General features: G+C 34.3%; 3 protein-coding genes across 3 annotated transcripts; 2 read left to right on the top strand and 1 right to left on the bottom strand.

The window, feature by feature from the left end:
- Positions 1–200: 200 nt before the first annotated feature.
- LOC108474806 (integrin-linked protein kinase 1-like) lies at positions 201–4696 on the top strand. The gene is made up of 12 exons (XM_017776828.2): positions 201–970; positions 1618–1692; positions 2096–2200; positions 2482–2567; positions 2767–2887; positions 2980–3059; positions 3147–3209; positions 3301–3422; positions 3507–3592; positions 3676–3800; positions 3899–4030; positions 4367–4696. Exons 1-12 carry the CDS (start codon positions 548–550, stop codon positions 4371–4373), a joined length of 1425 nt encoding a protein of 474 aa, XP_017632317.1. The 5' UTR covers positions 201–547; the 3' UTR covers positions 4374–4696.
- Positions 4697–6603: 1907 nt separating this feature from the next.
- On the top strand, positions 6604–11584 carry LOC108476150 (zinc finger BED domain-containing protein RICESLEEPER 2-like). The gene is made up of 5 exons (XM_017778268.2): positions 6604–6920; positions 7169–7294; positions 7391–9361; positions 9438–9511; positions 10016–11584. Exons 2-4 carry the CDS (start codon positions 7264–7266, stop codon positions 9509–9511), a joined length of 2076 nt encoding a protein of 691 aa, XP_017633757.1. The 5' UTR covers positions 6604–6920; positions 7169–7263; the 3' UTR covers positions 10016–11584.
- A 167-nt stretch (positions 11585–11751) lies between these two features.
- Positions 11752–14134, bottom strand: LOC108476151 (UDP-glycosyltransferase 74F2-like). Its single transcript, XM_017778269.2, has 2 exons — positions 13439–14134; positions 11752–12635 (listed from the first exon to the last, which is right to left on the bottom strand). The coding sequence occupies exons 1-2, from the start codon at positions 14093–14095 to the stop codon at positions 11904–11906; spliced, it is 1389 nt and encodes a 462-aa protein (XP_017633758.1). The 5' UTR covers positions 14096–14134; the 3' UTR covers positions 11752–11903.
- Positions 14135–14389: the final 255 nt, after the last annotated feature.

Genomic DNA, 14389 nt, shown 5'->3' with positions numbered 1-14389 from the left:
ATAACAATTTTTAACCGTAACTGTTAACTCTGTTGAAATTTTGGCTTATTGGATTTTTTTTTAATAATATAGAGACTAAATTGATACATTTAATAGTAGAGGGACTAATTTGATACAATCTATATAATAAAACAACCTACCATGTAGATTTACCTTTTTAAGTAAAATAACTAAATCTCAAAAACTAAAAACTTGAATGAAAACGGAGTAAAAGCTAAAAAGCAAAAGGCTTTGTTGTCGTCTAAAAAAAACCAAAATTTTTCCACCATTTTCCCACTTTTTTCTCTTTCACCATTGTTGGCTATGCGTTTACTTCGGAGCCAAAGAAACCAAAGTCATCTTCTTCCCTTCATCATCATCAACATCACTTGTTCATCATCATCTTCATCATAATATCATATTTGTTTCCCTTTCCTCTGTTCCATTATCGAGAGCCCCTAAGCTTAAACTCTTCTTCCTTTTTTTGGCTCTCGATCTTTTTCAGAGCTAAAAAAAAAAAAAGAAAAAAGAGAAGAATTAATCATTTTTACACTTTGGGTTTTCTTAAATGAAAATGGAGAACTTAGCATCGCAGTTAAAACGGGGAATTTCCCGGCAATTCTCAACCGGGTCTTTAAAGAGTTTAAGCCGTCAATTCACTCGGCAATCGTCGCTTGACCCACGGCGGAACAATTTGCGGTTTAGCTTTGGACGGCAATCATCGTTGGACCCAATTAGACGAAGGAATAGTCAAGATGAGATGTCGGTGCCGGAGAATTTGGATTCGACTATGCAGCTTTTGTTTATGGCGTGTAGAGGGGATGTTAAAGGAGTAGAAGATTTGTTGAATGAAGGGATTGATGTTAATAGTATTGATCTTGATGGTCGTACTGCTTTACATATTGCTGCTTGTGAAGGTCATGTTGAGGTTGTTAAGCTTCTTCTTAGTAGAAAGGCTAATATGGATGCTCGTGATCGTTGGGGTAGCACGGTACATTTCTTATTTAATTTACTTTTTTCGTGTTGAGCGGAGGTTGATTCTTGTATATAGAGTTCGTATGGTCTTTTATCGACGTTTTGTCTTTTTATCGTGTTTGAGGCTGCCTGAAGAGGTGGTCAATCGGGGTTTTGTCTCCTTATCCTACGGAAGAGCTCCAGTGTTTGAGGCTACCAGAAGAGGCAGCAAGCTCAATAAAACGAGATGTCATTGGTGCACCGAAGACTTCTTTAGAAGGACTCAATATAGGAATGGGACTATGATCATTTAAATACACGAAAGAACTTAGAAAAATATTGAAAGTTGGACGCATTGGCTTTGATTAATTTTGTGGGTCAAGTACATGGGGATATGTCCTAAGTAGCTTTGATTAATATGCATATATGGGATTCAGGATATTCCCTTCTAGACACATGAAAAAACTTTTAAAAAAATAGAAAGTTGGACACATTAGCTTTGATTAATATGGTTTGGGATTTTGTGGAGGTCAGTGAATAATCTGGTGTTGTTGGATTTGGCAAATTAGGATGATATATATGCCTTGACAACACTGTTTATAACTGATTACTTGTCAATTTTCATGATGATGATATGAATGAACGTTGAACAATGTAAATATACTTATATTCTTATATGGCCAGGCAGCTGCTGATGCAAAGTACTATGGCAATGTAGAAGTGTACGAGATTTTGAAGGCCCGAGGAGCCAAAGTTCCTGTAAGATAATGAATTTTCTTCCTATTCTGCTTCTATCTATACGTCATTATGCAGTAAAAGTATCATAGAGATACTTGTACCAAGAGTCAATTGCATTTTGCCCCCTCTACTAAAAAAATGGGTAAATTAGTTCTTGTACGTTAGATTAAAGAGCAAACAGGTCCTTGTATGTAAAGAGCAAACAGGTCCTTGTACGTTAACATGTGTAACTGTTTAATTATTCTATCAGTCACGTCAGTTTTTAACAGTAGAAATGAATAAACTTTTTAGCATAAAGGATTAATTTGCTTTTTGGTCTAACATATAGAGACTAATTTGACTCTTAGTAAAAGGACTTCCATGGTACTTTTCCCGTTATTATGCATGTATGAAGATTGTTATTTACTATCTACCATGATATTAGAAAACCAGGAAGACGCCAATGACAGTTGCTAATCCTCAAGAGGTGCCTGAGTACGAGCTTAACCCAATGGAGCTTCAAATTCGGAAGTCTGACGGTATAACAAAGGTATGGATTCCCCATCATTTCATTTTTCGGGATTGATGCTGTCGGAAACTAATGTATGATCCAATAAGAAAGACGGTTCGGTTGATTTGCAGATGGTATTCTGCATTTCATCCAGCATCCACTAAAGTATTGACAGATTAGTAGACATGTGCTCGTATTTTCGTTTGAGCGAACTTCGACACGTATTTTAGGCAATCATGGTTGTTTCCCTCTGGGGTGGCAATTTTTTTTTTTTATTCTATGCCTTTTTATAAGTTGACATTTCATAAATCACTTGCCAGGGATCATATCAAGTGGCAAAATGGAATGGCACTAGGGTATCTGTAAAGATATTCGATAAGGACAGCTATTCAGACCCTGAAAGCATGTATGCACTTACCTTGGTTTCTTTTCAGATATGTACTTTCCTCTTCGATATCCGTTCTTTACACTTCCGATGTACTTTGTACACTTTCGTGGGATTCAAAGTGTTTGTGATTCCTGTTTAATGTATATTTGTGCATACACCAAAAGTAGTTCTTGCAGGGCCTAACACTGAGTTACATTCACAATTGTTCCCTTAACAGAAATGCTTTCAAATACGAGTTGACTTTGCTAGAAAAAGTTCGACATCCAAATGTGGTTCAATTCGTCGGAGCCGTTACACAAAACATTCCCATGATGATTGTTTCAGAGTATCATGCAAAAGTAAGCATGTCCTTTTGTTATGTTGATTCGTCTATTTAACCAGTATATATGCATTGCTGTTGACATTACCATGGCGACGATCCTCGTTTCAGGGCAACTTCCAAAACTACCTTCAAAAGAAAGGGCGTCTATCAACATCCAAAGTTTTAAGATTTGCTGTTGACATTGCCAGGTATCATATTATCGTATACAGTATATAAATAATCATACATAATCATACATGGGACAGCTTCGATGACCGTCGTTTTCTTGATATCAGGGGAATGAATTACCTTCATGAATGTAAACCGGATCCGATCATCCATTGCAATTTACAGCCAAAGTAAGAGAATGCCTTGCAGGTTGAATTACTTGAATGCTACGTTATTGTAATGAACTGTCCTTTAATATTTGAAATTTTGCTAAGGTGCCAGAAATGTTTTGCTGGATAATGGTGGTAAGTTGAAGATAGCCGGTTTCGGTTTATTGAGGTTATCGAAATTATCAGCTGACAAGGCCAAATTAGCACGTCCAGATGATCAACTTGATCCGTCAAGTATGTTATGTGACAAAAAAAAAAACTTCCCTCTGGATGTTATAATCTTTTCTGCTAATGGTTTAGCTTCTGTTTCTGTTGTAGATATATATATGGCACCGGAAATTCATAAAGATATGATATTTGATCGAAGTGTTGATGCACATTCTTTCGGTGTTATGCTATACGAGGTAACAAACACGATGTTTAATTCATTGTGATCATGCCCAGATTTCACGGGGTATTGACTGGTTTTTCCTATATGAGTGTTCAGATGATTGAAGGAGGAGTGCCATTTCATCCTAAACCCACCGAAGAGGCCGTAAAATTGATGTGTTTCGAACAAAAGAGACCGCCACTCAAGATCAAATCGAAAAGTTGTCCTTCGGAATTAAGGGAGTAAGTCTTGGAGACTTTCCTTGCTTTCCAAGCTTCAAGTTCATTAGTGCAGTTTATTTTGTATTCTAAGCTTTATTTCAATTATAATGTATGAACAGGCTCATCGGAGAATGTTGGGATCCAGAACCACTCATAAGACCAACTTTTTCGGAAATCATCGTACGATTAGAAAGAATAGTTGCCAGTTGCACGAAACAAGGGTGGTGGAAAGACACTTTCAAGCTTCCTTGGTATGGTTCTATAACTTGATTTTCTCGATTTAAGTGGTCGTTTCTATATGTTAGATATGAATGACATGTTATCGGACTACTTTGACATGGTTACAATCTATGTTGCTTGGACACGGGTGCAAGAATCAGGTTTTTTCGGGGTCATACATGATAGGTAAATGGATACCTACATGTGAGTGACAAGCCTACTTAAATCGTGACGGTTAACGACCGGATTCGACATAAATCCAAACTTACTGAATACCACCTACATTGCTCTCATTCTTTCAAGTTCCGAGTTTTGACCACCGGGTAGCCTTGGATAAATGTCTTAGTAAATATGTTTTGTTGTTGCAGGAAATGAGGGGAAACTTGGCTTCATTCGGAAAAAGCAAAAACCAGACGAGGATTTCATGGGAGGTTCCGATTTTGATATCGAGTTTTCAAACCTTCATCTTCGAGATTGTATGTTATAAACTCGAGGTAGACAAAATACTGAATCATGTTCACATTAAAAGGAAAAAAAAGAAGATGAACTTCCTTCTCTTTTTAGTCTCTTTCTTTGTTGTGTTTGATGGGTAAAAGAGCTTAAAAATGGAACAGAGTATATATATCCAAAGGTTTACTGTAATTTTACTTAAATCACGTTTGGGATAATTGCACTAATAGTACTTAAACTATAACAAATCTTTCAATGTGATATATGTACTTTTAAATATGCATAATCATATTTTGACATGTGGCATTGTATAATAATACGATACGTCTTAACAAATAATTATTTATTAGCACGGTCCATCCAGCTTCGCATTGGGTTGATTATTTTTTTTATGTTAAATCATAGAGTAAGATTAAAATATACTTTTAAGTAATGTTTTTAGAACCAGATTGATGATCGAACTAATCAGGTCACTGATTCATACGGTTCAATTAAACACTAAAAATCATAAAAATAAAAATATATATCTTAAAAAAATAAAAAAAATTTAGTTCGATCAATTTTTTAGCCTAGTTCAATCGGCGCTTACTGGTCTATGGGTCAATTAGTTTAATGCCTCTCTCTGGATTGGTTTCTTGATTGGTTCGATCCGATTCAAACAACCATGATTCTAACTCTTTATACTTCATACGTTTGGAATTTAACCCTCCTACCTTTATTTTCAATAATTTAATCCTCTACATTTTGGATTTAAAATCTATTTTTAAATTATATAATATAATCACATGACACTTTAATTGAGAAGTTAACGATATTAACTATTTGAATTAATCAATAACATTACAAAATATTAAACTAATTAATAACATTATAAAAATATAAATACTAAATTAAGTTAGAAATTAAAGTATAAAGATTAAATCTCAAATATAAACATATTAAAAGGACCAAAACTAAAATTAACCATTTTGAGCCTAGTACGTGCACGTGGATGCTGGACCTTCCTCTGCCATATGGGTATATAGATTGACAAAAAGCATGAACGTACGGCATCATTTACAAATGACAATAATTTTATATTAACGAAAAATATATAATGATTTTTGAAAATTTAAAAATAGAACCAAATTGATATAATATGTAAACATTGAGGATTAAAAATGATATAAGGTAAATTATATACAATATTATTAAATTATTAGTAAGTTTATCTTTTGGCCAATAAACTTAAAAAATTATAAAATGGTCATTAAACTATTCAAAATTTTCATTTAAGTTAATAAAAGATAAAATGAGTGACAAAATGAATACTTATTAAATTTAGATTACTAAAATGAGTGTACAATAACATTGAATTTACGATAGGTGACTAAAATAAAAATTTATTAAAGTTGAGCAACTAAAATAAAAACAGTTGTTAACAATATAGGATCTTTATATTTTATGATCACGTGACGAGAAACTAAGGTGTCAATAAGACATTGCTAAGAAGATGAAACGAGAAACTAAGGTGTCAACAAAACATTGCTAAGAAGATTTCAATGATGGGAATTTTATAGTGAAGTACTTTTTCAGTTTAAAAACAAAAATGAAGGGTAAATATTGAGGATCAAAATGATATAAGGCAAACTATATCTAATGTTACTGAATTATTAGTAAGTTTATCTTTTAGTCACTCAACTTTAAAAAATTATAAAATGGTTACTAAACTATTTGAAAATTTTTATTTAAGTCATTGAAAGATAAAATGAGTGACAAAATGAATACTTGTTAAATTTAAACGACTAAAATGAGTGTACAATTACATTGAATTAATAAAAGGTGACTAAAATGAAAATTTATTAAAGTTGAGCAACTAAAATAAAAATAATTGTTAACGATAGTACCCAATTTGCAATTTTTTTATTTTCAAATTAATAGATGAAGTGGATTTTAACTGATTTAGGGTGGATTTGAATGGTAGGAATGGTGCGTTTAGCTTATATTTTGTCTCATATTATAGCATCGTTACGGTATTTAATCTCATCGTCACCACTGTTTTTATACTAAGAGTAGGTAATGCACCGTTCGTGCAAATCCACCCTTACGATGTTGTCGGTTTACCTTTTTGAAATAAATTTCCCAAATTAAATTTTACAAAATTTACACATTTAGTACCATATCTTTTGTTACATTTCATTTCCCCAATATGTAATTTATTCATTTGTATACTCACTGCTACGAACAGTCTATTAACACTACGAGAGTTTAGGAACTCCACGATCTTCTCTTATTTTATTCCAATTTCTGTCCCCTTTTTTTAAAAAAATTATGTCTTTCATGGTGTAATTGAGTAATTTGTAATCAATCTAGTCTTTTAGTGAATGTGGAACAAAGATTGATTTTGGAATTGGGTCATTTTTCATTTAGGGTTTATGTGATTTTTTATTCTTTAATATCAGATATGTATTTGCTTAGCGTTCACAATTTAAGGTTCGATCCCTTTTCTCTCTCTCTCTCTCTCCCTTTTTGTTTTGGATTGTAGGGTTTTCATTCGTCGCTAAAGTTTTTTATGTTGGAAGTTGAAATTTGTCAATCTGCCGAGTCAAATAAAATAGAAATTGGGGGTTTTTTTTTTTTGTTTTTTTGATGGATTAGAAAGTTGAAGAACCCTAAGATTTTTTGGTGTATTTTAGAATTTAATTATAATCCCAATCTCAATTATCATCTCAATTTTTCAGGGTTTTTCAGTTCTCATGCATGAACTTTGCGTCATTGGAACTGATTCATTGATTCTCTGGAGTCTTTCCCTTTGGATTTTATATATTATCAACTAATGGATAACTTTGATCAGAAGCTTGGTCCAGGTAAGCTCTCATTCTATTTTTGCAATAAATCACTTTGTTTAGTCTGTAATTTTGATTTGTGTGAGATAATTATGTTTCCATTTGTCTCAACTGCAGAATTTTTCAAGAATCTCTCAGCGGAAGCTGTTACGCCATTAAATGTGGTTCATGAAGAGATATATGAAAGTTCTTCGAAGCGACCGAAAACAACATCCAAAGTCTGGGATATTTTCGAGAAACTTCCTGCGCAACAAGGAGATTCAAAGGCGATATGTAAGTTATGCAGGAGAATATATACTGCTAAAACTACTAGTGGTACTTCTCACTTGAGACGTCATATTGAGGCTTGCGTTAAACGTGGTAATCATGAAGTAGATCAGCGCTCAATAGAAGCATGCTTTAAACCTGTTAAACGGAATGCCAATCGTCTCACTCTTTCGCATGACACCTTGATTTCTGCTACTACATCCTTAAAGAACTATAAACTAGATGTCGATGAGATTCATCGGGCGATTGCAATGATGATCATTGTTGATGAACAACCATTCAGTGTGGTTGAAGATGCGGGTTTTAGACGTTTACTGAGTGCTGCATGTCCTGAATTTCCGGTGCTGAGTAGGAGTTCTATTAAAAGGGATATAATTTCCATATACGTGAAGGAGAGAGAGAATATTCGTGAATTGTTAGCAACATGTCCTGGTCGGATTTGTTTGACATCCAGCACATGGAAATCCGATTCCGATGATCACTTCAATTGTGTCACCACTCATTTCATTGACCATGAATGGAGGTTGCAGAAGAGGATTTTAAGGTTCAAGCTTATGCCTCCTCCATATGATAGTTTGTCTGTTGCTGATGAGATAGCTTTGTGTATGGTTCAATGGAACATCGAGCACAAGGTTTTCAGTGTTACGCTGGAGAATTTGTCGAGCGATGATTGTGTGGCTGACATGCTGAGATCACGACTTGCTGCGAAAAAGTATCTCCCTTGTAAGGGTGTGTTTTTTCATGTCAGTTGTTTCTTTCGCATTTTGAATTCGATTGTGCAAGCTGGTTTGAACCTAGTTGTTGATATCATTGCAAAGTTGAGACTCGGTATTAAGTATGTGCAGCAATCTCCCCATAGGAAGAAGAATTTTTACATAGTTGCTAAGACTTTGAACTTGGATACTCAAAGAAAGTTGTGTCTCGATACCCCTGCCAGATGGAATTCCACATATGACATGATAGAAGTTGCTTTTTGTTATAAGAATGCATTCGTGTACTTGGCGGAACAAGACAAAAACTTTCTACACAAATTATCAGAAGATGAGTGGGAAAAGATGAGTGTCTTATATAAATTTCTAAAAGTCTTTTATGAGGTGACGTGTGTATTTTTTAGAAACAGGCAGCCGACTTCAAATTTGTATTTCAAAGCAGCATGGAAAGTTCATAGTCGCTTATTTGATATGGTTAGAGGTCCAGAAAATTTCATGACTCGCATGGTCAGAGAAATGCACTCGAAATTGAACCACTACTGGTCAGCTTATAATTTGATCTTGTCATGTGCTGCGATTTTGGATCCTAGATACAAGATTAAGTTTGTTGAATATTGTTACACCAAACTGTATGGTAGTGGTGCTCAGAAATATGTTAGCGTAAGCGTTAACACTTTGTATGGCTTGTTTGATGAATACATGCAAACTTCAGCACGCCCTTCTCAGACTACCTTATTATCAACTGCTGCCAGTAAAATATCCAATGATAAAGACGAAAACGATGGGTTTGAAGATTATGAAACCTTTCAAAGTGCCAGGTTCCGAACTCAAGTGGAGAAGTCTCAACTTGATCTTTATTTAGAAGAACCAAGCCATGATCTAAACAGTGAAATAGATGTCTTGGAGTATTGGACTTTATGCTCCTTGAGGTATCCAGAGCTTTCAAAAATGGCCCGTGATGTTTTAACCATTCCAGTGTCCACCATTGCTTCTGACAGTGCATTTGACATTACTCCTCAAGTGATTAGCGCTGATCGTAGCTCTTTAAAACCAAAGATGTTACAAGCATTGGTTTCTCTTCAAGATTGGATGTTGGCTTCTGATAGAACAAGTAAGTCACCTTATTTGATCGCATATAGTAATTGCTGTTATACCATGCATAACTGCTTTGTTTAAAATTTCTGTAGGAGGTTTAGGCTCTATGGAAAGCAAACCTGAAGATGATAGCTCCAGTTCTAGTGATGGTGATGATGATTATTAGGTAATTTTCGTTTTAATCATACATCTATTTCTGTTTTCTTGTAACTGATTTTCCCCGATTTAGAACTTCATCTGCATTCTTTTGAGGGATAAATATCAAATTTATACATGGGCTTTGGTCCAATGTGCAATTTTGATGCATGAACTTTTTTCACATGAAACTTGAATTGTGGTTCATGTGTATTCGTGAAACTTTGAATTGATTCAATTGTACACATTTAAAGAAATGAATGTACACATTTATTTTCATATTGGATTAATATAATTGTTTGTGTATGCAATATAACAACATAAAATGGTGCTAATCCGATACAGTTGTTTGTGATTTGTGAGAGTTTAATCAAATTAAAATTTCATGTATAAAATCGCATAAAATCAAAGTTCATGTATAGTTTTGATATTTATCCCTTCTTTCTGCTGACCACATCTTTGATACTGCAAAGATTAGTATGTTCTAATATGAACGAGCATACAGGGTTTTTGAACTCATTTCTTCTTCTTCCAGCTTATCTGAAGTGTTGCAGAAGAGCCATCTTGCTTCTAGGAAATTCTGACAACTGATTAACAATGAGGTTCGATTGACATGGATACGACGCGGAGTTATAAACAAATGATGAATCATCTCCAGCATAATGTTCAAAGAAAATGGAGCAATGGACTCATAAAAAGGGACCCCAAAACTCCAAAAATCAAATGATAATATATGGCATTAACTGCCCCAAGATCGTGCACATAATGCGGCTCTCTGAAAGGCCTGATTTCGGAGCTGATGATAAACACTTGTGGAAAAGATCACAGCAATTTGTTTATTTGTTTCTCAAAGAGCTTAGCACAAGCATTGGACAAACTGGTAATGGTGTTAATCTTTCCATGCTAATATTTGTGCTTTCATCTTCTTCAAATTAGGAGCTTGTTGAAGGAAACGAAAAGCTTTTGCTTGAACTTGATGCTGGTGATTAGGCTTTTTTGAGGGGTAAGTTCTTAAAGAATTGCAGCATTTAATTTATGCTATAATTTGTGTTTGGTAAATAAAAATATCTACTATTTGCATCATTCATCTCTACTGTGGGAAGATTTTAAAAGCAATTTTAGAATGAAAAAATCAATTGATTAATGAATTTTTATTGTTGTAGTTAAAGGGCAGCCCTCATTGGCTTTAGGTTGTGTTTTGATTATAACAGGATCACTGGTTTTTCTCTTTTTAAGAAGAAAAAAACTTCACAAGCAATATTGTGTTTGCAAAAAAAAAAAAAAAAACCAGAAAAGGTCACATGGCTACGTGCATATGTCTTAGATTTGCTTGTGGAGTATTTTTATTTCACCTACAATGTATAGAATAATTATCCTAGTCTTCTATATTATATTCAAGATTTTAGTTGTGTTGGTGTTCTTCATCAATTGCATCTCAACTCAGTGGTAAAGTTATAACTTCATCAATTGCATCTCAACTCAGTGGTAAAGTTATAAAAGAATCTCTTATTTATCTTAAAATAAAGCCTTCTAAGCCAAGTAAAATCGACAACTTAATCACCAAGTAAATGACTCAAAAAATAAAGATAAAACTTTATGGGATAAGGTAAGTTGATCACCAATCTTTTCTTTAGCCAATCTCGATCAACATCATTAATGTAGGGATAAAACATATTCTAAGGGTCATTTGTTTGGAGGTCAAAGCTATCTTGAAGACATGTCCGGATTATTGTCTAAAGATCGCGAGAATAAACAAGCAGATCAAAGAGCTGCTGGAACATGGATTGAAACGTCAACACCAAGACATTTAAAGTCTCAACAATCTTCTGCTTTCACTCTTTGACAAATCATAAACAAATGATGAAAGGTAAACTCCTCTTACCACCATGCCAGAAACATACGAGATACCAAAATAAAATGGCATAAGTAACTCATAAAAAGGATGTTCAATACATCTGAAAAATGATGACCAAATGTTGGAACTTGTTATCAACTGTCCACATGATTTTTATCAGGAATTGGATGATTTTGTAGTGTTTTTATATGGGTATTGGTTGTGTTTACTTATGAGTGATTATATGAATATATAGTTTTTCGAGTAAAATATTTTGTGTTCTAAGTTATGCCTAAAATTATTTCAGTGTCAAAACAATGAAAAAAATATAAAATTATAGATTTTAAGGGTAAGATGGCAGATTCACAAATAACACATCACCCCTCTTTACATCCATTGTACCAAAGAGAGCCGAATAATCATATAGATTTAAGAGATTTTGAGTAAAATTTGTGTTTTGATCATAATTGAATCACTCGTAGCTTTTACCTATTTTCTAATAACATATAATGTGTATTATTGCATAAATCAATTGAACTAAGTCTCGGATTTGTGATTTTAAATATTTTGTTTACTAAGAACACTAACCCTATTTACATCTTGCCAATATTTTAGAGACCAATTCATCAATATTCTTGTCCGAACTTCCACCTTCACACACTGCTTCCACAGCCAATTCCTTCCATTTCATAGCATTTCTTTTCATTTCAATCCCTTGTTCCCCTTCCATAACTTGTCTAATACACCTCTCTATTTCATCTCCACTCACAATCCCATCCTCCCTGACATTAACTCGAACCCCAACTTTCCAAACATCCTCAACTAGCTTAGCATCCGTGGTTTGGTCGGTCCACTGCGGCATCGCCACCATCGGTACCCCCAAACACAAGGCCTCAATCGTGGAGTTCCACCCACAATGCGTGAAAAAACACCCTATGGCCTCATTCGCAAGTACCTCGGTTTGTGGTATCCAAGTAACTATCAATGCTTTATCACCCATTTCCTCAATGAAACAGTGTGGGACTTTCGGTAACTCGGAAGGCCGAACCACCCACAAGAAATGAAACCCAGTTTGCTTTAAACCCCGTGCAAGTTCCTTCATTTGGTCGATGGTTAGGTTAGCCATGCTTCCAAATGAGACGTAAACGACCGAGCATGGTGGCTTGGTGGTTAGCCAACATGTACTGGTAGAGTCTAGTTTAAAGAGATTGAGGTCGTAATCTTTGTCGTTTTCAAGTCTTTTATCTAAATACATGGATGGGATTGTTGGGCCTATCGTTAACAATGGTTGCGTCATCACCTTCGACATCGAATCAACAACCTGTTTATATCAAAGAGATCATTACAAAATGGTGAAAGTACCTTGCATGTACCTATACCACTTGCTGCATTTTGGTTTTTATATTTTTAAAAATAATAGCAATATAATAGCGAAATAATTACAAATCAATAAAAAACAGTGATAAAATAGTAACATTTTTTTTATTTTACAAATTCGGGCCGAGCCTAGGCAAAAAAGAGCTTACCCATTTTCCGAGCTTATATTTTTGCCTAAATCCTCAGTTTTCGAGCTAGCCTTCTGGAAGAACTGGGCGACTCGGCCCATGGATAAGTCTAGGTTTTAGTTAGGCTTTTGAAACCAGTTCTCTAGCTATCACTACCACCAGGGTGAATAAAGATATTTTATTGTCTCAATTTGATATTTAAGTTTAGCGTAAATGTTCAACTTGATATCTGAGTTTTTTTTTACCCCAATTAGGTATCTGTGTTTTTCTACAAGAAAACACATGTCAACCATTCATTAGGCAATATGATGTCGTTTGGTTTGGATACCAAATTGAATATTGAAACTAAACTTAAATATCAAATCGAGAAAAAAAATCTTAAATGTCAAATGATATATTAACGGCTTGAATTTCTCAAAAGAAAAGATAAATTTAATATAATAATAAAATGAAATATTTAAATACTGTTAATTTATATTGATACTATTGACATCTACAATTATTATTAATTGAAGTTATTATTAACTAAGCCCCAAAATATTAGAGCAGAACTCAATCAAGTCCTATAATTGAGAAGAAAAGAGAGAGAGAGAGCTTTATATAGTTATAGTAAACTAACCTCTTGTTCCAACTTGTAGAAGGTATTAACTACAATGAAATCAGCTTTGTCTGTATTAGAGAATTGATTCAACACCAACTCGAAATAAGATGGATACGAACCCGCAACATAGATAAATGACGGCATGTCTCGAAGATCAAGCAACGGCAACCCGGGAATGCCAATTGGCGTCATTGACGATGAAATCGGAAGACTCAAAAGCCCATTATGAGCATAATAATATATGTAATTCACAGCGCACGCCTGCGTGAAAAAAGCAATTCCAACAAGACCAAATTGTTGGGCAACATCAAGAACCCATGGAAGGAAAGCATCATAGAGTATGCAATCAATAGGACGGGGTGAGTTCTTATGCTTTATGATAAGTTCGGTCAAGGTTTTTGACCCAACAGCTTGTAATCGTACAAGGTAATCGTCAACACTCCCGACTTCAAAGAATCCGCCTTTATCACAACCGTCTGATATCGTGTCGAAATCGATGTCGGAGTTGAGTACTTCGGGTTTCATGGTTTCTGAGATGAAGACAGTGGTGGCAAAGGTTGCTTTGAGTCCTTTGGAGGATAAGCGTTTGGAGAATTGAAGCATTGGGTTAATATGGCCTTGGCTTGGATAAGGAATGACCAATACATGAACCCTATTGTTAGCTTTTTTCTCCATTTGTTTTTGTTCTCCAATATAATTTATGATTTTCAAGAATATTGGACTATGCTATTTATATAGGAATGTGTAAATTAAATTAATAGATAAAATACAACCATCGGTAGAGTGTGTAAGACCACGATTAATCTTGAAAAGAGTGGATGGAAAAAGATTATGTCATATCAATGGATAGAGTTTTGCCGCCCCATTTATATGGAAATAAAAAAGTAATGAGCTTTTTTTGAGTTGTTTATCTTCATAATCGATCGAGTATATTTTTTGATATAATGCATAGAATTATTTATAACTCCT

Source organism: Gossypium arboreum, chromosome 3 (assembly GCF_025698485.1).
Source record: "Gossypium arboreum isolate Shixiya-1 chromosome 3, ASM2569848v2, whole genome shotgun sequence".
NCBI classification, from domain to species: Eukaryota; Viridiplantae; Streptophyta; class Magnoliopsida; order Malvales; family Malvaceae; genus Gossypium; species Gossypium arboreum.
This window is presented reverse-complemented; position numbering and strand designations above follow the sequence as displayed.